General features: G+C 50.4%; 1 protein-coding gene and 1 non-coding gene across 5 annotated transcripts; one reads left to right on the plus strand and one right to left on the minus strand.

The window, feature by feature from the left end:
• Positions 1–171: 171 nt before the first annotated feature.
• SEC14L2 (SEC14 like lipid binding 2) lies at positions 172–20,860 on the minus strand. 4 transcript variants are annotated; one of them, XM_045457318.1, is made up of 12 exons: positions 20,702–20,860; positions 18,491–18,566; positions 14,046–14,089; positions 13,584–13,643; positions 13,128–13,316; positions 12,030–12,125; positions 11,783–11,843; positions 11,069–11,152; positions 6,597–6,703; positions 6,352–6,491; positions 6,043–6,212; positions 172–431 (listed from the first exon to the last, which is right to left on the minus strand). In XM_045457318.1, exons 1-12 carry the CDS (start codon positions 20,753–20,755, stop codon positions 301–303), a joined length of 1,212 nt encoding a protein of 403 aa, XP_045313274.1. In that variant the 5' UTR covers positions 20,756–20,860; the 3' UTR covers positions 172–300. The 4 variants fall into 4 exon arrangements, with proteins under 4 accessions (XP_045313274.1, XP_045313276.1, XP_045313277.1 ...); XM_045457320.1 differs by lacking the exon at positions 20,702–20,860 and adding an exon at positions 20,399–20,496; XM_045457321.1 differs by lacking the exon at positions 18,491–18,566 and having other exon boundaries at positions 20,702–20,856.
• Positions 2,248–2,320, plus strand: TRNAK-CUU. Its single transcript has one exon. It is a non-coding gene; the product is annotated as a tRNA-Lys (tRNA).
• Positions 20,861–27,465: the final 6,605 nt, after the last annotated feature.

Consider the following 27,465-nt stretch of genomic DNA (forward strand, 5'->3'; position numbering starts at 1 on the left):
CCTTCACTTCCTGTCTCAGCTGTCACTGGACAGGTAAAGTTGGCACAGCTTATAGGATGGTAGATCCTATCATGGTGCCCAGCCCCTGGGACTTCTTAGCAATTTGAGAGGCAAGGGGACCCTCTCCTGCTACTCTCCCTCTTCCTAATTCTGAAATGAAAGTTTCCCAAATCCAGCCCAAGGTCTTTCTTGTAGCCCAGTTTTTTGGGAGGCATCTGGATACTGGGCAAATGACTGCTACAAGGGACAGAAACTGACAGGGAGACACTGAGGGAGCCAGGCCTTCTGTGGGAGGAGGCATTACTTTGGGGTGACTGCCCCCAGCTGTTTCATCTTCTCTTCTGAGGCTTTGTCTGGAAGCAGGACCTCCACAGTGAAACTGACCTTCTTGGCATGAATGAAGCTGTAGGTATTGTCAAACCGCAGGACATCTGAGGGGAGGCAGAAAACCAGACATTCAGGCAATTCTAACAAAGGGCAGCGAGTTTTGTTGACTGAACAAGGCAGTGTGGTCCATAATGAGGATGAAGGTGGCATAAGCAATGGTCCTTCACCTTCTGAAACTTAAATCAAGCTGGGTCGACAAGATATTCACAGAGAGAAAAAAATATATGAGACGGAACATGCCGAGCGCCAGATGAGTGAGAGAGACAACCATATCTGTTAACAGCTTGGAAGGAGAGGGCCCTATTGACTGAAATCATGTAAAAAGGCTTTTCAGAGGTGTTAGAACTTGAACTGGGCCTTGAAATGGCATAGCAGAATTAGTAGCAGCAGTAGTTGTCAAAATAATAATAGTTATGGGAAAATGCCTACTTATGTGTCTCAGCCCTGGCTTGGTAATCTATATATACTACTAGACTATTGCTGCAAGTAACTATGAATTCAGTATTAATCCTGCTTTATAGGGTATAAAAAGGAGGTCACTGTGTCACATGGTGAGGTGATAGAGCTGCAATTTCCCTCTGGTCTGCATTGTTGCCTGCCTTGGGCCCTGGAAAAAGACGAGCCCTGTTCAGTTTCTGGCCAAGGTAAAAAATACACAGAATTTTTGAACCAGGAATTCATCCCAATGAATTTGTCCCAAATAAATGGACAAAGATGCTCATTTCGCCCCTGTTTGTAATCATAAATGATTAGGAAAACTCAAAGTGGGCATGCAGTTGGCAGAGAAGGCTTTGAAGCCTTGGCCGAGGAACAGACTGCTTTTAATCTAACCCTTTTTTTTTTTTTTTTTTTTTTTTTGTTGAGAAGTTGTTCCATTTCAGTCAAGTACCCCTTCAAGAGAACAGAGTGTGAGAACAAAAACACTCACTCTGCCCTTTCCCTATCCAGGACTTCTCTCGCTTTTCCCAGCAAAAATAAAAACTTAGAACAAGCCCCCCCCCCCAAAAAAAAAAGTATATTTAATCCTGAGAATTAACCTCTCCTCTTTCCTGCCCCTAAATAAAATACATAGTTTAGACCTTGAGTAGACACTCCACCCACACTTTTTTCACGGTATGAAGGAAGTATTACTCATTGATTTTCTCTCTGCACCAGAGGTTTTTCAGAACCAGTAGTCCCTCCAGAAAGAGAGACACTGCCTCACTGTCCTGGACAACAGAGCCCTAGCAACTAGAATCAGCCATGCTAGAGGAAAGGTCTGAGCTCCTTGGACCAAGCACCAGGATCAAGATGGCTCTGCCTTGTATGATATTTTGCTCTCAGAAACAAGGAAGAGGCTGTTCTAAGGCCCAGGCCCAAGGGAAGTGGAGTTCATGAACTACATGGTTCATTTTGACACTAATCATGTACTCACAGGCCTGTAGGGCCCTCAGAGATCCTTCCAGGCTAAGGCTCCTCAACCTTTGTTGGGGAACTGGCCCCTTGAGAATCTGATGAAATCATACAACTTCAGATCCCCTGGACCCCATCATGGACCCTTGGGGGCAGGGGGTCCCAATGGGAAAGGCACCATTCTGAAGAGTCTCAGCACATGGGTGTAATCATGCCCTCTCGTTTATGTATGGAAACAAATATATATTCTAAATTAACTTCCTTTTATTTTTCCCACTGGGAGATTATATTGCTTTTTAAATCATGTGTTTAGATGGGTTATATTATCCATGAATTTCATTTGAGAATAGAAAAGGGGATGTTAGACCCTCTATGTTATAAAAGGGAGGTGGTTTGGTCTTTTAAGATTCACAGTCACATCTATGGGGAGTCCACAAACCCCAGATTAAGACCTCCTGCTCTAGGGGAGCCTGGCTGGCTCAGTTGGTAGAGCATGTGACTCTTAATCTCAGGGATGTGAGTTCAAGCCCCACGTTGGGCATGGAACCTACTTAAAAAATTAAATAAAAAAAAAAAAGACCTCCTGCTCTAGCCCACTCCCCTCATTTTAAGAAGGAAAGCAAAAGCTGGGGCGCCTGGGTGGCTTAGTTAAGCAGCCAACTCTTGACTTTGGCACAGGTCATGATCTCACAGTTCATGGATCGAGCCCCACATGGGGTTCTGTGCTGACACTGCAGAGCCTGCTTGGGATTCTCTCTCGCCCTCTCTCTGCTCCACCCCTGCTCATCCTCTCAAAATAAACAAATAAACTTAGAAGGAGGAGGAGGGGGAGGGGGAAGAGGAGGAAAGCAAAAACTACTTAGAGACACCTGCCCAAAACACTTGGAGAGTTGGTGGCACAGGGGGACTCAGAAACCAAGCCTCCTGGAGCCTGGCTAGACTCTCTTCTCCCCAAGACTCTCTTCTCCCCAACACTGCCTGGAAGTACTGTTGAACCTTCATCTAGTCTTTTAGGTCTTCTAGACCATGTTAAGTACTCCTGGCAGACAAAGTCTGTATCTTTTCTTCTGAATCTTCTTTCCAAGTATTCTAAACTCAGGCCCTCAGGAAATTTTAGTTGAGAAAAAAAATAAGTGAAATCAATTCAGACTTTGTTTCTCCTTCTCAGCCATTAAGTACACTTGGGCAAGGACCCGTGTGGCCTGGGGAGGATTAATGTGTTCTTACCACTGGAGGCTGGCACGGAGTTTTAATTTCTCCACCGAGCGATTATGTTCCACTTTGCAGGGGGTCACCTGGCTCTCCAAGGGCACTGCCCTCCCACAGGTAAGTTTGTAACCTAATACTGCATTCTCTCTGGGCTCAGGTCTAACCTGAGCCATGGCTCCAGACAACAGCTGATCCCACCTCATTGTCTTTACACCTGGGAGGTGGATGCTGTGACCTGCCTCTAATCCTCCTTGGAATGGACAAGAAGCGGCAGTCAAGGCCCCACAGGCCGATAAACGTTCCATCTGGGAATGTATCCAAGAAGAGCTAAAATATATTTGGGATTTGCAAACCTAAGCCTGGTTATGTTATAAGGTTCCTGGTCCTCTCTCAGGCTGTGTCCTTCCGGTAGTATAATTGGTAGTGAGCACTGCTGGAAAATGGGTGGGGCACTGCTGTTGGCTGCATGAATTTGGGTAAATTACTTCCCTGGTCTGGGACTCCACTCTCTGTTCTGTAACATCAGGGCAGACCTGATCATCTCTAAGATAGCTATGGCCTAGAGATCTGGACCAGGACTCTAGGATTGCCTCATGTCCTCTGTCTTTTGGTGTTCATATAAGCTACTTTGTGGGAGAGGTGACATCCCTTCTCTATACCTCAGCTTCCCCGTCCATTAAAAAAAATTCAAGTTGGGGCACCAGGGTGGCTTAGTTGGTTAAGCGTCCAACTCTTGGTTTTGGCTCAGGGCATGATCTCATGGTTTGTAAGATCGAGCTCTGCATCAGGCTCTGCACTGACAGCATGGAGTCTACTTAGGATTCTCCTCTCTCTCTTTCTCTCTCTCTCTCTGCCCCTCCCTGGCTTGCTCGCTCTTTCTTTCTGTCTCTCAAAATAAATAAAGTTAAAAAAATATTTTAAAAAATTCAAGCTTGGGGCGCCTGGGTGGCTCAGTCGGTTAAGCAGCTGACTTCGGCTCAGGTCATGATCTCATGGTTCCTGAGTTTGAGCCCCACATCGGGCTCTGTACTGACAGCTCAGAGCCTGGAGCCTGCTTTGTATTCTGTGTCTCCCTCTTTCTCTGCCCCTCCCCCACTCGTTCTCTCTCTCTCTCTCTCTCTCTCTATCTCTCTCTCTCTCAAAAATAAATAAAACATTTTTAAAAACTTTTTTTAAAAATTGAAGCTTATATACAAAATATGCTCTGTGGATAATAGTATCTGGGCTGGTGTGCTAGGACTTGTTCTTACTGAAGCATGTAGTAATATGCCTTCTCCTCCAAGGACCTGGCTGCTTGCTCACTAACAAGAATACTCCTCCTCCCTGGGGAGCCATACCACAGAGCATCTGAGGAAGCGGCTGTAGAGACTGAACATTGCCTGGCATGTGGGGAAGTACACGGAATCTGAGATCGGGATGATGTTGTGAGGCATCTGGGGGCTAGCTCAGATCTCCTGGTAATGCTGCCCTAGAAATGGGGCACAGGGCTTCTCCCGTCTCCAACACCATCTCCAGGATGGCCCTTCTCCCTGCCAGGTCTTGCCCTAATAACAATAATGGTGACTACAGTGTGTTAAGTGCTTGCTGTACGCCAGGACTTATGCTAAGTGCTGCACAGACCTATCCCCATGAGGTAGAGAGTTTGATCCCCAGTTAGCAATCAGGAAACCGAAGCCCAGGGAGGCTGTCACTTGCCTAAGGACTAGTCTAGAGTCAAATCCAAGTGGCTTAATGATAAAGCCCTTGCTCTCATTGACTTTCCATGCCTGGCCCAACTGGAGACTGGAAGGGAAGTGTGTGTGTGTCTGTGTGTGTAGTTTTTCTACTTATAAATGTAGTACATGGTCATTGTAAAATAACTATTTGCAGAACTCATGTAAAAAAATTAAAGCCCTCTATAAGCTTCTTACCATCTCAGAGATAACCACTATTCCTCAGAATTATTTTTAATATACATGTTTAAAAAAAAAGCAGAGTGTATACCATATGCTATGCTTCACTCTTTTTTTTTTTAAAACATGTACCAGACATCTTATGTGTCAATTTATTCCCTCTAATGTGTATATTGTGTTCCATATACATGTATGCATGGACCATAATTCATTTAACGAGATCTTATTAAGGCCATTTAGTTTATTGCCAGTTTCCCAGACTGCTAGGAACATCCCTGTACCTATATCCTTGTGTCTTTGTATAAACATTCCTGTAGACTAAATTTCCAGAATTAGAATTGCTAAAAGGGAATTTTAATAGATACTACAAAGTTGAGGTCAAACACTTTTTCAAATGCCTGTTTGCCATTCTTACTCCTCTTGCCCAAACTTCCTATTCATGGTCTGTGCCCTTTTTTTTGATCAGGGTGGAGATAAATGAAGCTCAGAGGGATCAAGACTGGGCTTTTCAGGGGCGCCTGGGTGGCGCAGTCGGTTAAGCGTCCGACTTCAGCCAGGTCACGATCTCGCGGTCCGTGAGTTCGAGCCCCGCGTCGGGCTCTGGGCTGATGGCTCAGAGCCTGGAGCCTGTTTCCGATTCTGTGTCTCCCTCTCTCTCTGCCCCTCCCCCGTTCATGCTCTGTCTCTCTCTGTCCCAAAAATAAATAAACGTTGAAAAAAAAAAAATTAAAAAAAAAAAAAAAAAAAAAGACTGGGCTTTTCAGCATTGCTCACCCGGGGATCCCTGCACTCACCCAGGCAAGTTCTGCCTCTCTGATGTCTGGGGAGAGGAACATCCCCAAGAAATGTCTGATGACAGTCATAGATCCAGTTAGTCTTGAACCAGATAGCAAGTGTTCTGAACCTTGTGATCACCTAGCACCATGACTCATCTCTACCTGGGAGTATTTGGCCAGAGTCCCACCCTGCTGCTAACCAGGAGGGTCACCTGGTCATTGTACCTGTCCAAGCCTAGGTTTCCTTATCTATATCAGGAGAGGGTTGATCTGATGGAGCCCTATGTCTAGTTCTAACAGTCTGAGAGCATAAACCCATGGAGAAAGAGGGACCTCACAGGCAGACAGCTAGGGCAGGGCTTACAGACAGCTAAGCCAAGACTTACAGATGCCAGGATTGCTGCAGGTGAGGGTCCCATCCTCAGGGACCAGGTGGGCATTGTACCTCTGGTTGGAAAGCACCTCCGTCATCTCCCCTGCCCGCTGCCGCTCCCCCATTTTGGTCTTCAGGAAAATCCCAAAACCGATGTCTGAACCATCTGACATGAACTGCCACCTGCAGGAGACATCCACCCATTGAGACGTGATTCCGTCCATGTGTGCACTCTCTGGGGTCCTGCCCCCAGGGCTTCTCCCAGCCCAGCCCACCCACTGGCTCAAAGGCACAGGCTGCCTCCTAGGGTCCAGAGCACTACCTGAGGACACAGCCGGGGAAGAGGATCTCATACTCCACTTGGTGGGAGGAGCCACGAGAAATCTGCACACTGTGCTCATACTGCTGTTTCACTTGATCTCGCACATAATACTTCTTCGGAATGTCACCCCCATAGTTGATCTAGAAGCAGAACACAGAATGAACTGGAATGGGCATTTGAGCCAGGCTTCCCGGGCGATCCCCTAGCCCTATGGGCTACGCAGCGGGGGGCATGCAGTCCCCTACCTTGGATTTGCACTTGGGGTCTCCATCAGAATCAGTCATGGTACCCCCATACTCCATAGGCAGCTGGTCAGGGCTGATATATTTCAGTAAAACCTCCTTCCAGTTTGCTGGGCAGTAGAGGGAAGGAAGGAGAAAAAAAGGGTCACCACTAGGCAAGATTTCCTCACGGTCCTGGTGGTCAACACAAAAGAGGCAGGAAAAACCCTGTCTGCCCCAGGATGCAAAACACAGGCATTAGGAGTACACAGTATACACACAGATCTGCAGGGGATTCAGGAGGAACCATCACCCAGAGGATTGCCCTGCCCTGAACTAAGAATCAGAACATTTAGAGTCGTGTCTCCCCTGCCTCTGGCCAGTTGAACAACCTTGGGCATTGCTTCACTCTGAGCCTGATTCCTCCCACCTTGCAAGGCTTCAGTGGGGGGTGAAGTGAACTAAGTACTTGAGAAGATGCCATAAACTGTTAAGTGCCCTACGCACATCAGAATATATTATCACTCCTTGAAAGATGATACAAATACCTGCAGTGCAGGCAGAGGGAACAAAGAAGGGAAGGGCATCCCAGGTAGAGGGAACAGCATGTGCATCAAGCAGGAGGGCCTGAATCAACATGATCTGTCCTGGGTAGACTGAATTCCAGGAGGGCACAACCCTGTGTCTCATCCCCTACTTTCATCTATACGAATCGTGCTCAGTCGTGAGTTACTGAATGCACCACTGTAGAGTGGCCCTTGAAACGGGTTCCCTTGGCTTTACCCCAGCCACGACTTTACTTCTGCTGTTTTTCAGGCTGTCTAAGCTGCCAGTGACTCGCCCCCCCCCCTTTTTTTTTTGTAAATAACCAAGCCCTTTCCTGACTTGAAGAGTTTGATTCTAGTGCAACCAATGCTGAGAACCAAATTCCTAACCTATTTTCAGCCAAGTACAATATTTTGATGCTGGAAACCTTTCCATGCTGACTATATAGACCATAAATAGGCAGCAGCTCCAAGTCATGGGGTACAACCCAGTATCCTCTGTTGTTGGTACTGGCTGGAAGCCCACAGAGACTGTCCAGAGTCTCCCAACCCTCTGATTTCTAGGGTCCCGGGACCATGCAACTCCTGCGACACAGCATCTGTGGTTTGGGGAGTGATTTAATCTGTGCTTCTAAGCCTCACTGACCAACCCAAAATGAATGCCTTCCCTCCTCTGCTGAAGATCCTGTATCTTCCGAGACTGAGATGGGTTTGGTTGAAAGGGTTTCAGGTGTGGGTGGGAGAACAGACGGCACCTTCTCTACAGCTCTGCTGCCAGGAAACCCAACCACCGCATGCTCATGGTGGGTGGTAGCAGCAGAAAAGCCAAGAATCATCAGAGCCTTTTGCTCAGATTTTGTATGTCTTCCCCCAGCTCAGCTGGAGAGTTGGAATAAGGCCAAAAAGAACTTCCCATCTTACAGAGAGAGTAACTGAGGCAACAAGAAGCAGAACTTGTTGCTGTCAGAGTCAGGACCAAATCCCAGAAGTCCTGTACTTTCTAGAATGCTCCACGCCGCTCCCGGGGCCCATTAATACGCATTGGGAAGATTTCCACTTTCAATGTGTTGCCTAATGGTGAACATTCAGAAACGTTCAGAATATGTATTCCCTACCCCTAAGTTCAACTCCACGGGTGGCATCGAGTCTGCCAGGAGCCAGTCCCAATCTACCTCTGTGGTCTTTTCTTCCCACCAACTTCACCTAATGTTCTGGTAAAACTCAGCTCCTCTCTGTCCGTGGCTGGCTTGATTCCTATGCGTCTCTTGCTCCAGCTTCCCTCTTGTGCCCTGATGTTCTCCCAGCTCCTCAGCACATCCAATCCCTGCCTGGTGTGGTCCTGCCAACCTCATCAATCACTCTTCATTCTCCCTGGTGGGCTCCTCTGGCTCTGCCTGCCCTTGAGCTTGGACAGTCCCCAGGGCTGAGCCTCCACTCTTCTGTGGGCATCCTTTATCTACTCACAAGGTTTTAGTTGCTGCCTGTATTCGATAACTCCCGACTTTCCAAACTGGAGTTCTCTCCTCAGCTTCAGGCTCAAGTAACCCCAACATCTGTGTATCTCAGAGATTCCCCAAACTCAACGCCAAGCTTATTCTTCCAGTTGTGTTCTCTAGCTGAACGAATTGTACCAGAATGATTGTGATATTCAGTCATTCATGCCAGACACCAGAAAGTCATTTCTAGATTTCTCTTCCTTCCTCTATCCAGTCGACTGAGTTCTGCTGTTTCACTTCCTAAGTAAGTCTCTAGTCCATCCTCTTCTCTGCATCCCTACTGCCACCTCCCCAGCTCAGGTTTGCAACACCTCTTGCATGGACTGTGGCCACACTGCAAATTGGTACCTGTGCTTTGCAAGCTTGCCAGTAAAATGTGTCTCCATTTGAAATCTGATCCTGGTTGGGGTGCCTGGTGGTGCAGTCGGTTAAGCATCTGACTCTTGATCTCAGCTCCGGTCACGATTTCACATTATGTGAGTTTGAGCCCTACGTCGGGCTCTGCGCTGATAGCATGGAACCTGCTTGGGATTCTGTCTCTCCTTCCCTCTGCCCCTCCCCAGCTTGTGCTCTCTCTCACTCTCTATCAAAATAAATAAACTTAAAAAATTAAAAAATAAAGTAAAAATCTGATCCTGGTTAAGAAGATGAGGTACACATATACAATTCTACTTTGAATACTACTACATTGAATACTACTCAATGATGAAAAAGAATGAAATCTTGCCATTTGCAACAACGTGGATGGAACTGGAGGGTATTATGCTAAGCGAAATAAGTCAGAGAAAGAAATATATTATTTGACTCATATGTGGAATTTGAGAAACTTAACAGATGATCATAGGGGAAGGGTATGAAAAATAAGATAAAAACAGAGAGGGAGGCAAACCATAAGAGACTCTTAAATACAGAGAACAAACTAAGGGTTGATGGGGGTGGAGGGATGGGGGAAAATGGGTGAGGGGCATTAAGGAGGGCACTTGTTGGGATGAGCACTGGGTGTTATGTGTAAGTGATGAATCACTGGAATCTACTCCTGAAGCCAAGACCACTGTATGTTAACTAACTTGAGCATAAATTTTAAAAAATAATAAGGGGCGGCACCTGGGTGGCTCAGTCGGTTAGGCGTCCAACTTCAGCCCAGGTCACGATCTCACGGCTCATGAATTTGGGCCCCACATCGGGCTCTGTGCTGACAGCTCAGAGCCTGGAGCCTGCCTCAGATTCTGTGTCTCCATCTCTCTCTCTCTGCCCCTCCCCCACTCACTCTGTGTCTCTCTCAAAAATAAATAAAAACATTAAAAACATTTTTTTAATAATAAAATAGGGGCGCCTGGGTGGCTCAGTCGGTTAAGCATCCGACTTCAGCTCAGGTCATGATCTCACGGTTTGTGGGTTTGAGCCCTGCGTCGGGCTCTGTAAGCCTGGAGCCTGCTTCAGATTCTGTATCTCCCTCTCTCTCTGTCCCTTCCCTGCTTGCACTCTGTCGATGTGTCTCTCAAAAATAAATAAACATTAAAAATAATAATAAAATGGCTAGAAAGTTAATTAATTAATTAATTAATTTAAGAATCTGATGCCAGTACCTTCCCTGCTCAGAATCTTCCGTGGTTCCCAGTGGCCTGTAGAGTCATGTCCAGGCTTCTCGGCATGGTGCCCTGGATTCTCTGTGCCCTGGCTCTCAGCCCCTCTCCAGTGTGGCCCCTCTCTTGTCACACCCTGCCGTGCTCTCTACAATTGCCTAAACCATGGTGTGTAAGGTCTTTCCTCAGGGCTGTTCTTTCTGCCCACCAGGTTCCTGCCTGGCATCATCTTGCTGCCTCTTACCTCATTCTGTAGCACTCAGGTGAGGTACGCATCTGCTCCTCCCTGGGTCAGGAGAAGGTGAGTGTCCCTGCTCAGTGTCCCCACCCACTTGCTTTCTCTCTTTTACATGTAATGTGTTGTCTGCATCTCCCTTCCCCAAAAGGGCCTGGAGCTCTTCAAGGGATTCTATCTTACTCATCTTTGTCACCTAATCCAGGGGGCCTGGCACACAGTAGGTGCTCATCAAAGGAAGCAACTCCTAGTTGCCTCTAACTGAAAGCAACCTCTGCTCCTGTTTCTTCCATGCACCTTCTCTCTGCTGTTTCTAGTACCTTTTCTAGCTTGTGTCATTGCTTTCTCTCTAAAGGTCTTCTCTCTCCTATTACGCTGTAAGCTCCTTAAGGGCAAGACTGGTATTTTGTTCATCTTTGCATCTACAGTGCTGAGCTCAGTACTTTCTTCTACAGCGTCTGAGTGAAAGAGTTCTTATTAAAACAGAAAGGCAGACCCTAGCCCGGCCCCTACTTGCTCCTGGGTCTCACTGCTACCAAACCAGCAGAGGAAGCCTTCACCTTAGATACATCTAAAGCTGTCCCCAATTTGGCCCACAGAGCATCCAGTGGCATTGAGAAGAGTCTGGGCTACTCACCTCCCAGGACCATGATCTTCTTGCGAGTGTCCTCACTCAGGAAGGGCTTGATGAGGTTATAGGCCACAGGAAACAGCTTGGGGGCTGGAACAGAGACCAGGCAATGTGAGACCGGGAGCAAGGCTCACTTTGTCCCTAACAGTGTCCTCCACAGTCCCTTGTGTCAGGCCACAGGCTCCCCAGTGCTATGGAGCCCACACAGCCCAGGGTGTGAGGCTTGGCACAGGCACCTCTTTGACATCCAGCTTCCCTGTCTAGAAAGTGGGTATTGCCTTCCTATCTCACCTGTCTGGCTGGCTCCAAGGAGGTAATAAATCCTAAAAGCTTTGTGAATTGTAACCCAGTCTGCATATGTCAGGGGTCCCCAGATCCCATCCTCTGGCTCACCCCATTCTACTCCCCTGGACCTGTCCCAGTAACATTTTGGGCCCCTCTTTCCCATTTGACTTCATCACAGATAGTTCCCAACTTACCTTTATTTTTTTTTTAATTGTTTTTTCAACATTTATTTATTTTTGAGAGACAGAGAAAGACAAAGCATGAGGAGGGGAGGGGCAGAGAGACAGGGAGACTCAGAATCTGAAGCAGGCTCCAGGCTCTGAGCTGTCAGCACAGAGACTGACACAGGGCTTGAACCCACAAACCATGAGATCATGACCCGGGCTGAAGTCAGGCACTTAACTGACTGAGCCACCCGGGCGCCCCTCAACTTACCTTTAACAACAAAAAGACGCTTCAGTGTCTCAGGATAGTTTTCCTCAAACATGCAGAGAAACTGTGGAAACAAATCACGGAGTCCAGAGGGCCCAGACCTCTGTACCAGGGAGGCAGGAGGGAGGCAGGCCCCGCCTCCTTCAGGCTAAACTCCGCCCCCATCACCTCACCCACAGAGCATCCTAGCAGAGGGGCTCACTCCTACTTTTTCTCCTCCTCACAGCCCCCTCCCAGCCCTGCTCCTCACCTCTCCATAGGCCTCCACCGCAGGCTTCCAGAGATGCTTGAGGCCAAGACCCTCGCAGTCATAAATCAGGGTGACTGTCTCCACCTTTTTCCCCATCTGCAGAGGACAGAGGAGCAGAGTCACATCTTGCTGATTTGGTCATGGGCCCAGATCTGGACAGGGCCATACCAAGGGCCTTCCATGTTGAAATAATCACCCCCAGGCCAGAATTGTGGCCTAGGCTAGTCACTCTTCCTGCCTCGGTGTCCCTGTTCTTGTCCAGTAAACAACTGGGTGGATCTAGATTCTCTCTGAGGTCCCTTCTGTTCTGCAGTTTGACCTGGTGGCCCGCCCCCCCTTCCTCTGTGTGCAGCACCTGGTAGTGTTCAGTCCGTGGGGCCTCGTCGGGCAACTTTTCTGGTGAGCAGGCACAGAGACTCTCCATCCAACCTAAGCCCTTAAGGGTACATGCCCACCTAATGATTCTCTGTGTCCCCAGCCTGCAGGATCTCTGCACACACTGGGCTCTCAGTGCATGTTTGTGAATGACGGTGTTGGAGTGTTCCCAAATTTATCACATTATTTCACTGGATCCTTATGATAGCTGAAGAGGAAGGCAGAAGAGATGGTCAGTGTGGCTCCAGCTCTCCCTTCAGTCTTTTTCTTAGAGAGGGAATCACCTGTCCTCACCTTTTTGTTTTGAATACAGACTCTGAGCTCATCTCACCAGCGGTACCCAAACACTTGTCCGAGGACAGGCTGGTCCGTGACAAAGATTTTACTGGTGCCCAGATGAATGAGAAAAACAATGATAATGTAATAAATTTCTTCAATTTAAAGGACTGCTCTTTATTCTGAGATTATGCCATTCCTATAGTTTTGGCGGCTGATTATGGCAATAGTAGCTGGTACATTTTCTTTTTAAGTCCTTACTTGGAAAAATAAAAATTTGGCAATGTATGTCAGTCCCCAAAACTTTGTAATTTCACTCGTGTGTGAAATCCAAACGTCTGGGCCCCAGTCCTGAAGCTGTGCTTAAATCCCTGTGTGATATGCCTGTTTCTGCTTGAACACCTCTACTGTGATGAACTCATTTTCAACCGTGCTAAGCCCACTTGCCTTTTCGGTCTGGCGGACACACTCCTGAAGAAGCCGCTCACAGTCCCGCATCTTCGTCTTGAGCAAGTCCTGTTTGGTGGCTGAGAGGAGCAGACCCTTGGTATCCAGAGGTCCAATGACATCGTACCAGACGGGGCAGCCATCCAGGTCATAGCCACACATGCCCCCTGACAGATACTGTTGGACCACCTGGGCAAAAACATAGAGGAGGCACCTGGTCAGCAGGCCCAGGGCAGTCGTGCCTTCCCTGTATCCCAGGGCCTTCCCAGGGGTTCATCAAGCTCTCCCTCCACAGCCTTCTCCTGGGTGCCAATAGATAACCCACCCTGGGAACCACTGGGGCTCACTTAGAATTGTCAGACCTTTCCTCTGAAGGTCCCAGTCCACCAGATTCGGGCACAGATTGCGGGTCTAACAGACCCAACGTAGGGATGGGGCAAGATCATTTGTCCTCACCTCTGGAGGCTGCCAGCTCATGATGTTGTCAATGTCCTTTTGCTTTCGGAACTCCACGTGCTGCAAACACACAGTCAGGGCTTTAAAAGAGCAGGAGTGGGGGGAACTCTTAAGGGGTATCTAGCAATAGATGACAGTATGAAGAGGCCACCGTCACATCTCAGGTACGTCATGAGAAGGCAACTGGCAGGAATGGAAAAGAAGGCACTGCATGGTTTAGAGGTCTGGGAAGAAGGGATTATAATTCTTGGCTGGCCCAGAACTATTAAAGTTCTGTGTTTCCAAGGAAGGGAATGCACTTTGTCACAGAGGAATAAGGTAACAATGGTCAGCTAATACTCAGATATGTCACACAAACCAAAAGCTGTGATTGGATGGGCAGGGTGGGCAAAGGAAGCATAGTGTGATTCTGACAGGCAGGAATGGAGGCAACAGCGGGATATGAAGCCACATGGATCTCACCTTCCGGAGCATGGCTTCGGACTTCTGCAGGTCAAAGTTTCTAGCTGTAACAGGGAAACGTGGTTAGGGTTAGACCAGCAGGCTGGGCATCCAAGGACAGGGAGATTTCCCTATTCCCACGCAGGGGCTGACTCCCAGATCACCCCACAAGCAGAAGGTAACATGAAGACCTTCACTGGATGCTTCTGGAACACCACAGTCCCTGAAGGTCAAGGATCAGGGCAGGTGGCTAGAGCCTTGCAACTTCAGGATTAAAAGAATTTTACCCTAGTGGATGCAATAGGTGAAAGATCTTATCTTCTCTCACGGAAAGTAAACCCTGGACCCCTTTATCATTCTGCCTCTCCAGTTACACAAAGTTAATCTTCACGGTCTAACATCCAGTTCTGAGAACTTGATCCACAGTTCAAAGATGAGCATAGTTGCCCCACAGTCTGGAGTGGATCTGGCAGAACATCCCAGTAGGATAGAGTTGATGAGCCTCGAGTCAACCTTGCCCTATCTTCAAAGGATCCATGCATACCCTAATGAGACACAGAGGGCCCTCCTCCCACGGTTCGTGGAAAGCTTCAGAATTCAAGTTCACCTGGGCCAAGTCTTCATTTTATGTTCCAACCCCAAGTCATTCTGCTCAAACTTGAACAAAAAGACCTCACTACCCCAAATGCCACCTCCTTCCAGGTAATCTGCACTGCTATTTGCACTCAGTCCTCATTGTTACACTGAGATCTGCCGCCGGGACACTCAGAAAATAGGGTCGCTTCCTCAGTCATGTGACAGCCTCTTCAATGCTAGTGAACTCTGTGCTGCCACCTGAGTCCTCTTGGCTATCATGTTGCCCATCCATGGATCCTTTCTCTAACCATTTCTCACAGCCCAGTTTCAAGTCCATCTACAGTACTTCCCTTTAGATGTTTCCCAGTTTGCCAGTGCCCTTCTTAAAGTGTGATGTCCAGGGACACCTGGGTGGCTAAGTTGGTTGAGCATCTAACTTCGGCTCAGGTCATGATCTAGTGGTTTGTGGGTTCGAGTCCTGCGTCAGGCTCTGTGCTGACAGCTCAGAGCCTGGAGTCTGTGTCTCCCTCTCTTTCTGCCCCTCCTCCGCTCATGCTCTGTCTCTGTCTCTGTCTCTGCCTCTCAAAGATAAATAAACATTAAAAAAAATTTTTTTTAATGATAAAATAAAGTGTGCTGTCCATAACTGAGCACAGCACCAGGTGTTGTCTACCCTTCTCCAACAAAGCCTAAGAAATTTCTTGGCAACAGTCCCACCCTTAACTCAGATGGAGCTTACAGTCAACAGAAACCCCCAAATCCTTTTCAGCTGTGCTGTTGGGAAGCCTCCATCCCATATGTTGTGAGGTGGTTTTCTGGACCCATCCCTATCAGATTTTCTCTTGTTACAATCAGCTTCACTTGATCCTTTAAAGAGTTTTTGAGATCCAGACTCTTACCAATTTTGCCAACTGACCTATGAACTCTGCCTCCCAGCTGCATGTCCTCTGTGGATCTGATTGGTATCTAGAACTGCTGACAGCCCTGGAAGCTGGGCCAGACAGGCTGCCCTCTGGACTGTCACCTTAATCACTGATCTCTGGGAGTGGCCGAGCACATTCCCTGACTCTGCTATCATGAAATCCAGTCCACGCTCCTGCACCCAAAGGGTATATCAAGAGATTTGACAAATGCCACCCCTCTCGTTGGTGCTGGACACACACTGGTGAACAGCCTTTGCTCTTAGGAAGTTTCTTCTGATGGCCACCCTTTACGTGCCATCATGGCAGCAAGGGGCGGCTTTTAGAGGAATATAATCTGGGTTTGCCTCTCTGCCCCTCCACTTTCTCGCAGTTTGACCTTGCACAAGATACTGCACATCTCTGACTGAATCATCTAATGATCTGGAAACACATGAAAGATGCAAAGCAACATGCTATCATGATGGGGGAACCCAGCTGGTCTGTGAAGGAGTGGTAGTGAACTGTGAGCCCCCTTATCTCCAGGTGGCTCTCCAGTTAACCGGTATCTGCAAGAGTCCAACATCTAGTGTCTTCTTTGAGGGCGCTCCCTAATATCTGCCAGAGTCCAACATCCAGCGTCTTCTTTGAGGGCCCTTCCCAAGTTGCCACTTGGCCCTGACTGCCTCCCCATGCCTGCTGAGTCGGGCCTCTCCAGAGCTCCTGCTGTCCTAGTCAGGGGAAGCTCAAAGCATGGCTTAGGGCACTGCCAAAGAAGCTGGTCCAGGAGCAGCTGTCCTGGGTTCTTATCTGATCACTTCCTAGTCCTAGTGAAGAAGACTCAGACATCCTTTGCCCCCACCCCGCACGCGCGCGCATGCACACACACACACACACACACACACACACACACACACAATATTTCTACCACCTCCTCATTTTCATCTGGCCACCTGACCCTGTACTGAAGCAGTACAGATTCGTGTGCCTGCTCTCAGGGTTTGGGGCCAGCAGAAAACTCAACCCATGTGAGGGGAAGGGGCCAAGAGTAGAAGCCCGGATTCACACCTAGGTTAGAGAAAGACATTCTGCTGGCATGCGCCTTGAAAATGTTTCCTTTAGAATCAAAGGTAAGAGGGAAAATGTTTCCTTAAAAAAAAAAAAAAAGGCAACAAAAACCGTAATTGAAATTCATAGCAGAGTCTGACCCAGCCTGAGCTCCTGCCCAGGAAATGTGAGGCACAAAGGGCAGAGGAGACACTTCCTCTGTCTGAAGAGGCAGAGCCTGTCTTCAGAGGGCAGCTGTGGCTTCCTAGAGAGACTGCTGGCCTGGGAGTCTGGGGCCCTAGGTTTCTGCCCTGATTCTGCTTCTCATTAGCTGTGTGCCTTCAGGTAAGTGCCTTCCCCGCTCTGAGCCTCAGTTGTCGTAACTGGCAAATGAGGATGACTATACTCTTCCGTATGCCTGCAAAGAGAGGGGTTATCCAAGGACTGGGGAGTTGGGAATGCCTGGGAAACCAAGTGCCAGGAGCCCAGGTGGCCTTCTCTTAGATAAAAGAGCTGTGTTATTTTGTTCATCTCTCTGAAACCACACGTCTCTACCTAACAGCAGCTCAGTGGGGTGTTTGATCATCTTACAGCTGGCTCTTTAAGGCAGCACATTCTTCCCACGCTGCCTACCCGCCCACTTCTAGCTAAGCCCCTTCAGGAAAACATCCTCCACCCCTGGACTGAGGCCATTGAGCCCCCGTGCCGCCCCTTCACCCAATCCAAGTGGGCTGATGGTGGTGCTGGTGGGGTGGTCACAGCTCTTTTTGGGGGAAAGGGCAAGTGGCACTTCCAGAGGCACACAGGGCCCCGTGTGGCTTCCCTGGCTGCACCTGCCATGGGATACATACTAGTACCTTTTATGGACAGAAAAGGAAAATACATCTTTTCACCTGTCCCAAGACCCCTAAGGTATGTACATGTGTGTCTGTGTCTATAAATAAATAATCAGGCAAGATTTGTACTTTAATATTTGGGGCTATGATTCTACATCATAATTGAATCTCTGCCAATCTAACACAGTGGAATTTTCTCTATTATTTCAGTGTCTGCTAAGAGAATTTCTATAAAGAAAAAAAAAGTGTGTCACAGGAACCAGAGAGGGTAGCACATGCCTTGAACCACAGGAGGAAAAAAAGGGAAAAAAGAAAGGAGAGATTTCAGGAGTTGGGGCATGGAGCTGAATTGGACTCTGAAGCTAGTAGAAACATGTACATTTCATCACCACACACAGAGTTCTGTCATGTTACATCCTGTAATAGGCAAGGCACCCTGTCTGGTCCTGTTCTAGCAGAGAGGAGCCTAAAGCAGATGTGTGCCCCTGGCCCACACGCCACAGCCAGACCAGGGCAGAGTTAGAGCTAGAACTTGAGACTCTGGAGCCTGGTAGTGGCCTGAGGGCAGTCTTACCAACCTAGGTTTGGCTGAGTGCTCCCACGTTCCCCGTGCACTCTGCCCCTCCTTCAAGCTGACTAAACTGCTGGCAGCAGGTGGCTTGCCATCCCAAGAGGTCACAGAGGGGGCCGGCCTCTCCCAGGGGCCTGCACTCTGGTTCTAAACTTGGCTCTGCCTGTGACTACTCACGTGGCTTGGTCTTCCTAGGCTTTTCTTCAACCCATTTCCCCAAGTCCATCGGGAGAGTGCATTTATCAAACGGATGGAAAGGGCACTGGGCTGGGAGTCAGCCTGCCAGTTCTAGTCTTCTCTCTGCCTGTAATTCAAGCACTGTGTGACTTGGAGCAAGTTACTTCACCTCTCTGAGCCTCAGGGTTGTTATCTACCCAATAGGAGGATCAAGGTTATACAATTGCCAAGAGCCCTTTGGGTTCTAAAGGTTGAATTCTCCGGATTCTCAGATTGCCAGGGGCAGGGTTTCCAGAGTTCACCATTCTGTTACCCAGGACAAGCCCCTGCCCCAGCCTCCCGCAGCCCCGATTCCCTCACCTCGGAGCCAGCGCAGGAGAAAATAGTCATCTGGATTTGGCAGAATGGGCAGCACATCCTGGACATTCTCCCGAAACTGTAGGGAGAGGCAGTAGGGTGAGCGGCAGGTCCCACCCCAACCACCCTCTGCCGGGGGCTCTCCGCAGGGACTTTGCTAGACCTCTCTTCAATACGGGTCAACTTGTAGACACTGGCTGAGCACATGGGCTGCATAGTACACTCTGCTGCCTCAGTGGATAGCAAGGAGGAGGCAGGAAGGAAGTAAGACACTACCTCTGCCTGGCTGTGTGCACTTCCACTCCAGTGTGGCAGGTGGGCGTATGTGTTCCCAGCTGTGATAATAGACACTCTGGCACATGCCACAGTAAAAGCTATCAGTTTGCCAAGCGTTCCCTGTGTGCCCAGCACTGAACTTGGCATTTATCTTATTCATGCCTCACTCAGAGTCCCTGGAGGTTTCACTGTCCCTATTTTACAGATGAAGAAATTAGAGCTCAGAGAGGCTAAGTAACATTCCCAAGGCTGAACAGCTAGTAATCAGCAGGGCTGGGACGCAAACCCAGGTCTGTCCGAGGCCAGACAGCACACTCTTGCCACTGTAGTCTTCTGCCCTTTAGTAATGGACTGGTGAGCAATGTGCTGGGGGAGCAGAGGAAGAGAAAAGTTTGATTATGACCGGCCCAGGAAGACAGTGGTCTCATATGACTTCAAAAAAATGGCATTTGCATTGGGCTAGAAGGACTTCAAAGGCAGCAGGAGGAGGGAGGAGGGCAATCCAGGTGGAGGGAACAGTTCCAACAGGAAGCCATGAAGGGGGAAAGTGCAGGGAGTGCCAAACAAGGGATGTGGACATCCACCTCCAAGTAGGTGAGCACACCCCCACGTGCTCTCCCCACGCCTCCTGCTCCTGGCCACTCACCTTTCCCTACTCACTGACCTTACAGGACAGCCCAGAGGGGACCAATGAGGACCTGCCACCTCCACCCCTTGCCTAGGTCAGCCAGGGACTTGAACCATCCCATCCCATCCCCCAGACTCCCAGACTCCCAGGGGAACTGCTCATCCAGGGCCCAGGCATGAAGCCACCCCTCACCAAGGACCCTACCCAGCCCCTGGTTTCCAGTTTAATCACCACCTAATCCCTCCTCTGCCTGACTTCCCCTGCAGGTCAGCAGTAAAACCTGAAACCTCCCTATCCAGCCTCCCTGGGATGGAGGAGGCCCAGCCTGGGGCAGAGCCTTCATGGGGTTGGTGCCTCAGCCCACTGCCATGGCAGGAGACATCTGGTCCCCCACCCCCTGTCCAGCGATGGAAAACTGCTCAGCTGTGAAGATTCCAAACCTTCAGACGGGACCCAATGGGTTCTGGCTCCCAGAACAGCCAACCTCCCCTCTCCTCAAGGGCAACAAAAAGTAGATTCAGTTGGTGGAGAGGGGGTCCAGCTTTCAAACTGCTGCCCCCTCCTCTGCCCAGGCGCCAAGGCAAAGCCAGGCTTACCTTCTAGCCTTCTGAAGAGCATCTGCCCCAGTCCCAGGGAGGGGCCTGGATTGCAGGACAAGGGAGGGCTGGTCTGAGCTCAAACTAACCTCAACCCAGTGAGTCGCTGATAGGATTCCAGCCTTCACATGAGGGTGCTCCCTTCAACATCATCGGGTCCAACCCCTCACTTCGTTTCATCAAGGAGCACACAGAGAAGGACGGGTTTTGCCCAAGGTCGGCAGAGAGACTTGGTGCCCCAGAAAGGGCTCTCCAAGTATCCTCAAGAGCTGTCAGGGCCCTGTTCAGGGTGCCACTGCCCCGTAAGAGGAAAACCTCCTGGAAATGGAAGGAAACCTGGGGCCCTGCCCCAGCCCCCAGGGCCCGGCTGCCAGTCTTGTGAATGAATATTGCCTTTGTGCCCTTAGCTACCTCCGAGGGCTTCCAAGCAACCACTTCTTCCCAGGTGGCACCGCCAAGGTCTCGCTCGGGGCTGAGGATGGGGTGGCCAAACTTCCCCGGGGCCTCCTCGGCGGGCGTGGGGAGGGAGGGGCAGGCCTCGGGGAGAGGGGCGCGAGGCACCAGGTGCTGCCGGCCGCAGCTCCGCCAGCCTCCCGCCGGTCCCGCACCGTCGCTCGCCCCCCGCCCAGTTCCTTCCCAGCTCTCAGCTGCCGGAAGGTGAGGCCCCGGGCCGGGGGGGGGCGGGGGGGGGGCCGGGCCAGGATGAGGACTCACCTTGGCCAGCGCCTCCTTCTGCTTGGGGCTCAGATCTCCGACTCTGCCGCTCATCGTGGCTCGGGCGCGGGCGCGGCGGTTGCGGCAGCTGATGGAGCACGGGTCGCTCTCTGCCGCCGGAGTAAAGTCCCAGCCTTTTGCCCGGGCCTCGGGGCTGGCCGCCAAGCCCCGCCTCTTAAAGGATCCCGAGGGGTGGAGTAGGGAGGGATGCGCTGGGCGCGGGAGCCTCTGGCGCGTTGCCCTCTATCCTCCTGAAGTCGGAGACCCTGGCAGGAGGCGACCAGGAGTGCCCCACCCGGGCCGAGGTCAGTGGACATTAGAGGGTCAGGAAATCTGGGTCCTGATCTCAAATTTATCCTTAGCTCCCCTGTGACCTTGGACGAGACACCTGACTCTCTGGGCCTCAGTTTCCCCATCTAGGTGCTATCTAATGACCTCTCCTGCAATCAGACCCCATAGGGCAGAACCTCACTGCCCCAGATGGTGGAGAGCTTGCCTGGTGCCGCTGTGGAGGGCCAAGTCCTGAAACCTAGACATGGCCCTGTGATGAACCATGGTATTGGCCATTTCTCTTTGGAGCCCCTGCCCTCTTTCCCTTTGCCATTGGTTTTGGACCACTGCTGCCAACCAGCTTGGGGCCTCTCAGTGTTGACAGACTTTTCCCTCCACCTGTGAGGCAGGCAGGCCTAGGGAACAAGGAACCACAGACCAGGTCTCCCAACCCAGGGCCCTGACCTCTGTTTCTGACCTTCCCAGCTCTCCAAGAGCTGTTCCTCAGCAGGCAGAGAGGAGTGCTTCCTCTCTGGGAATCAGAAGTCCTGGGTTTGAATCCTAAATCCTCCACTTCTGTCTGTCAGACTTAAGCAAGCGACTTCACCTCTGTGCACCCAAGCTTCTTCATTCATGACATGGGGGTGATAATCTGGATTTCAAGTCAGCTTGAGAGCATCAAGGGAGCTAACGTATATAAGTCACTCTGTGCCTTATGCACTCAAGTGCCTAACAAAGGGGTTGCCTCTGTGACCACTCCCTAGTCTGCCCTGCACACCTCCCTTTGCCGCCTGCCTGGCCAGGCTTTGGCCTCTGGGTGGGGATGTAGGGTGGACATGGAGGAAGCCACAGTAAAGCCACCGCTCAATGAAAGCAGGCCTGCTATCAGCTTATCTGCTTCCCCTGCTTCTGCCCAAGGGCCAGAGCTCTGGGTTCCTATAATTGCGAGTCTGACTTGTGTGATGGATGCTTCAGTGCCATCTGACTGTCTTGCCATGTCTGACAGCCCCTTCCTCATACAGTGAAGCCCTTTCCTCCTTTCTGTGCTTAACAGCCTCCTCCCTCTGTCTGCCCCCTCCTGCCTCCCCACCCCCCCATAACACACACACTATATACTCTCTTCCTACCTCTGTGGTAGCAGCTGCTCACATACCCTGGACCATTCTTTCCTCCTACTGTGTGCCAGGCCCTAGGCACTATTCTGAAATGAATCAGACACCATCTTGCCTCCCAAAGATAAGATATAGGCACCATCACCTAGAATATAGGAGCGAGATAAATGTTCCAAACAGAACAAGTGCCTGGGAGGTTAAGGAGGAGAATTTGCTTTGGGTTGTAAGAATCCTAGAAGGCTTTGTGGAGGGAGAGACATTGGAGCTGCACCCTAAAATATGGGGTAGGGAGGAGATGGAAAGGAAATCCATTCATTCCATGCTGGCACAATGGCGTAAGCAAAGTTCGGGTGGTTGATGGGAAGCGTGGCTCCTGCCAGAGAGGAGGGGAGAGGAAGAATAGGCAGGAGGGACCGGCAGCACCACAGTGTGGCCCTGCTTAGTAGCATCGGCCCTGCTACACTGTGAGGTCCTTGGGCACACCGTCCTGGCTTACTCATCTCTGAACCCCCACAAGCCCCCTACCCTCAGCAGAGCATCCTATACACAAGGGCTGTTCAATAAATGTATGCTGAATGAATGAATGTGAGAAATGCTCCAATAAGCATGGGCCCGGTGCTGAGGGAGCCCAGGGAAGAAGACCTAAGCACAGATCATTCAGGGATCAGGCAGCTCACCTCACTTGACAGCTGTGGAAACTGAAGCCCAGAGAGAGCACGACCCCAAATCGTTAGTGGCGTGACAGATGTGGAGAACTCTGCCTGGTGCCTGGCACATGGAAAACCACCACTTAGTGCCTGCAGAGCTAGGCCCAGGAGCTTGTGGGCATCCCACGTCTCAGAGTTGGTTCCCGCCAACTCTACGCTCCGGTCTCCAGGAGAGTAGAAAGCAGGAGGATCCCAGTTAGAAGGCAGAGGCCGGCTGCAGCAGGCCTGTTAAAGACACCTGGGAGGACTCTGCTCTGCACCTGACAAGGCCCCCTACCATGAGGGTCTGCTACAGGGTGCAGAGCTGAGGGTCTCAGATTCAGCTCTGTGACTGAGAAGCCCCCAACTCCTACCTCTGGGAGGAGTTTTCAGGTTGTCCCAGCTGTTCTGCCCTAGTTAAAGAAAGAACCATCGCCTTCTGGCTTAGGGCAGGACAAGGCTGCCTTCCTTGCTGGACATGTGGCTCAAATCCTTATATAAGACCCTCCCAGGGACAAGATGTAGGGCCCATTCAAAGGAAAATGGTAGAATAGCCCCTTTACAGCACTTTACAGTTTAGAAGGCACTTTCAGATCTAGCTTTTCGTTTAAGCCTATGGTGACCCTCTGAGTCAGGTGATTTTTTGAGGAACCTAGGGAGAGAAGTGATCCTGTAAGAATATGTGCAAATTTAGGACTTGCACCCAAGTCTCTGGCTTCTGGGCCCTATGCTTCCAGGCACCCATAGGCTGGGGTGTGGACTAGCCTTGGAGTTACCTACATAGGCTACCCAGGAAAATGTTTACACAGCAGGAAATCACCCTCAGCCCCCAACAACCCCCCAGGAATCTGGAGTTACCCACGATAAAGGCCTAAGTGAAGTACCCTTCTTCCAGTCTGCTTTTTCCAAGTCCTGTGGCTACCTGCTTCTCCTTCCTCCACTGAAACTTACCTATCTCTGGCCCACTATGGAAGGGCTAGTTAATCTGATAATATAAATCCTAGAATAATAATCTGGTAAATTCCTCTGAGCTGGTTATTAACAGAGAACCCCTCCTCCACATCCCTACCTTTTCTCTATTCCCCTACCCCTGTCCAGCAATTCTCTTTCCCTGCTAGGTATGTTGTTCCCCTGTTCAAGAATCTGCAGTGGCTCCCTAGTTCCTTCAGGCATCAGCTCAATCTCACTGACTTGCATTCAAGGCCAAGGCCTATCTCGTTCCAGCATCCTTTGGGGCCTTCACTGCCGCTCCTCCCCTCCACACACTTTCATTTTAGTCAAAGAAGCTCTGTGCTGTTCCTCAGACATACCTTGGCCCTCCTGCCTCTATCAAAATAGCTTCTCTCTCCTGTTTCTTCCTGCCAGATCCTCCTGCCAGATCCTCCCAGGCCATCAGAACCCTGTTCCTGCTGTTTCCAGGAACCTCTCCCTGATTTAACCAATCCAACATGAGCCCTGCCAAACAGTAGCCCCTCTCTCTTGAACTTGACACTGACTACTCTGTATTGCAGTGGTGACGATCAGGCAATGGCCTGGCCCAATAGGAAGAGCCCAGCATCCTTAGTCAGGCAGGTCCCAGGTGAGATCCAGGCCCCACTGCTTGCCAGCTGTGTGACGAGGGTGCTGTGCTGAGTATACCTTGCCAGGCAAGGTGATGTTAACAGCTGAAAGAAGGCTGCTGGGCCTAGGAGGTCTAGAAGGAATGTGGGGTCACTGATGGTTCTAGTCTTGGGAGTTAGTGCCCTGGGGCTAAGATTCCTCTGTGACATGGCTACAGACGTGGGCAGGAGCACTGGACTGGGGTCTCTCTCTCTCTCTTTTTTTTTTTAAGTTTATTTATTTATTTTCTAGAGAAAGAGTGAGCAGAAGAGGGGCACTGGACTGGGGTCTCTCTCTCTCTCTTTTTTTTTAAGTTTATTTATTTATTTTCTAGAGAAAGAGTGAGCGGAAGAGGGCAGAGAGAGGGAGAGAGAGAGAATCCCAAGCAGTCTCCATGCTGTCAGTGCAGAGCCCCATGCAGGGCTCGATCTCACGAACTGTGAGATCATGACCTGAGCCGAAATCAAGAGTTGGATGCTTAACTGACTGAGCCACCCAGACTCCCCAGAGCTAGGGCTTTTGACTGTGTTCTTGAGTGAATGTGCTACAGTGACTATTTAGCAATGAATACTGGGGAGGGGGGTGTGCACCTCGGGGCTATCTGCCTTGACCTCTGGGCCTTGGTTGACTCTTCTCTAAAACAAGGGCACTGACCTCCAGATCAGAGGCCCCTAGGTGCGTTGTCCTCTGATTCTCTGGTGCCAGCGGGAAAGGGGTGGTGCTGAGATTGGCACAGTGGTCTGAGACCTGAACAGTCTCTTAAGCCCTTCAATAAATATTTGTGGAAAACTCTACTTCCACAGGGCCAGACAGAACTTTCTAGAAAGCCCTTGTGACCACGCAGAAGGGCCCTGACTCCAGCCTCCATGCTTCCTGTCCTTATCCCAAGCCTGCCATGCAGAGTTTTCGCTGCCTTAAGTTTTTTTTCCAACAAAGTGGGGGAAGGAATGAAGAAATCTACCCTACCTGAGATGACACGGTCCTGACAGTGGAGGTGGCAGCAGAATGAGGAGGCAACAGTGATAGACTGACTCCTGTTCCTGTCTGCACTGTCCTCCAGGTGGTCAAGGCTTCAGCTCCTAACTGGAGCTGGGAGCCAGAGCACCTTTCGTGCCTTGGCTCCATGAGTATTTAGGCAACAGGCATGTCACCAGGCATGGAGACACCTCAGGGAATGAGGCCAACCAGGTCTTGCCCTCAAGGAGTTCCTGGTCCACAGGGAGAATGGCTAAGGCAACAGGTCATTCCAGTATAGTGCAGCCAGCACCACCACATTGGTGCAGTCAGGAAGTTCTACACCCAGTCAAGAGACCTAATGACTGAGCAGGAGTCTGCCATATTGGAGGAGGCAGGAGTCCTGGAAACCATTCACTCCCCCTTTCCTTCTTTCCTCCCTCCCTTCCTCCCTTCCTTCCTTCCTTCCTTCCTTCCTTCCTCCCTCCTTCCCTCCTTCCTTCCTCCTTCCTTCCTCCTTCCTTCCTTCCTTCCTTCCTTCCTTCCTTCCTTCCTTCCCATATTTCACTGAGCACTGTGGTAATCCTGGAGTAAAAAAACTGCCCTCATGGAACTTGGGGTTGGGGCCATGCCCAGACTGAGCTTGGGCTGTGGAGAAGTGAGAGGGGCTAGTAGGGGCTCAGATAAAGAATCAGGGCTTGGGGGTACATGCATGTAGGAGAGGCAGGGGTCAGGAAGGACCTTTGAGCGGTGGTGAGGGGTTATTCTAAGACCCTTGAGCTGGGGATACTCTGTGTGGATGGCGGGGGTGGGGAGGTCTTCTCCCTTTTGGGGCCTCAATATCCTTGGTGTTGAATAACACTGGGACGTCTGCTAGGGTAAATTCAGACTGCAGGCAGAAAGTACCTTTGAAGACTGAAGGGCCACAAATGGATCTCCCTTGGGGAGGGCAGTGTATGTGTAGGAGAAGGGGTGGGGTAAAGAGCCCCCTTGCCAGACCCCTCAGGTCCCAGCCCAGCCCTGCCCAACTGCCCACAATACAGATTGGCAACCTCTCTATTCCCTTACTCTTTCCTCTCCTCCCCAACTCCCAGTGAGGAGGGCAGGAGTCTTCAAGGACTTCAGGATAGGAGGTGGCAGCCGGGGTTCCTCCCCTGAGGCAGCTCCTTGGCCCCTGCTGTTGCCTCTCCCCCTGAAGTAATGCAGTGAGAGCAAGGAAGCCTGGAGCCAAATCCCACCTTTTCAGAGGGCAGAGTCACCTGCCTTCTCCAGGTGCCTGTTTCCTGGGGAGAAAAATAATCCTTGCCTCTTTCCCAGGGCTGCTGTGAGAATTCCAAGTGAAATAATGGCTGAAAAAGTGATGGGTGCACAAATGTGGGGGATTATTAGTACTATTATGTGTTAATTCTGAAGGCACAACAGACTGCAGAAACTGAGCCTGCCCAGCTCCTCCCAAGGATCCCACTTCCTCTTCACTTCCGCAGTCCATCCTGGCTTTGTGAAGACGCAAATCCCCTCCCCGCCCCACTTCCCACAACCGAACCCCCCTAATTAAGTCCCTTACCTTCCCAGCTATCATTATCTAATCCCTAAGCCTTTTCTCACCCGTCTCCAGTTGTCCCAGGGATTCAAATCCCTTTAGAATGAGGTGGCCCAGTTAGCTGTGAACCCAGAAGCTGGGGGCAGGGAGCAGGGACTTCAGGACTCCCCCCGAGTGGAGGGGACAGTGGAGGAGGGTAGGAAGGGTACTGGAGACCCTGCCCTGGCTCTGGACTAGCTGGCATGAGCCTGGAGACTTCCCTTGGGCAGAGTGGGTTTTCATTTCTACACCTGTACCCTGCATCCGAGATAGAATCCAGATTCTACAGTCAGACTTGCTCAGGGCAGGTCAGTGCCTTTGAGAAACAGAATGGCATGGGATAAGCCCCCCCTGACTCTGGAGTCAGACTACCTGGGTTCAGGTCCTGGTTCCATCACCTACCAAGGTTACTTGACCTCCATGCCTCAATTTCCCTTCCATTAGACGGCAATGATAATCTACTACCTCATATGCCTTTGGTGAGATTAAATGAGCTAATTCATGCAAAGGGACCTTGAACAGTGCCTGGAACATATTAAATGTACTGGCTGTTTTTATTTGTAC

The sequence above is a fragment of the Leopardus geoffroyi genome, chromosome D3 (assembly GCF_018350155.1).
Source record: "Leopardus geoffroyi isolate Oge1 chromosome D3, O.geoffroyi_Oge1_pat1.0, whole genome shotgun sequence".
In the NCBI taxonomy this organism is placed as follows: Eukaryota; Metazoa; Chordata; class Mammalia; order Carnivora; family Felidae; genus Leopardus; species Leopardus geoffroyi.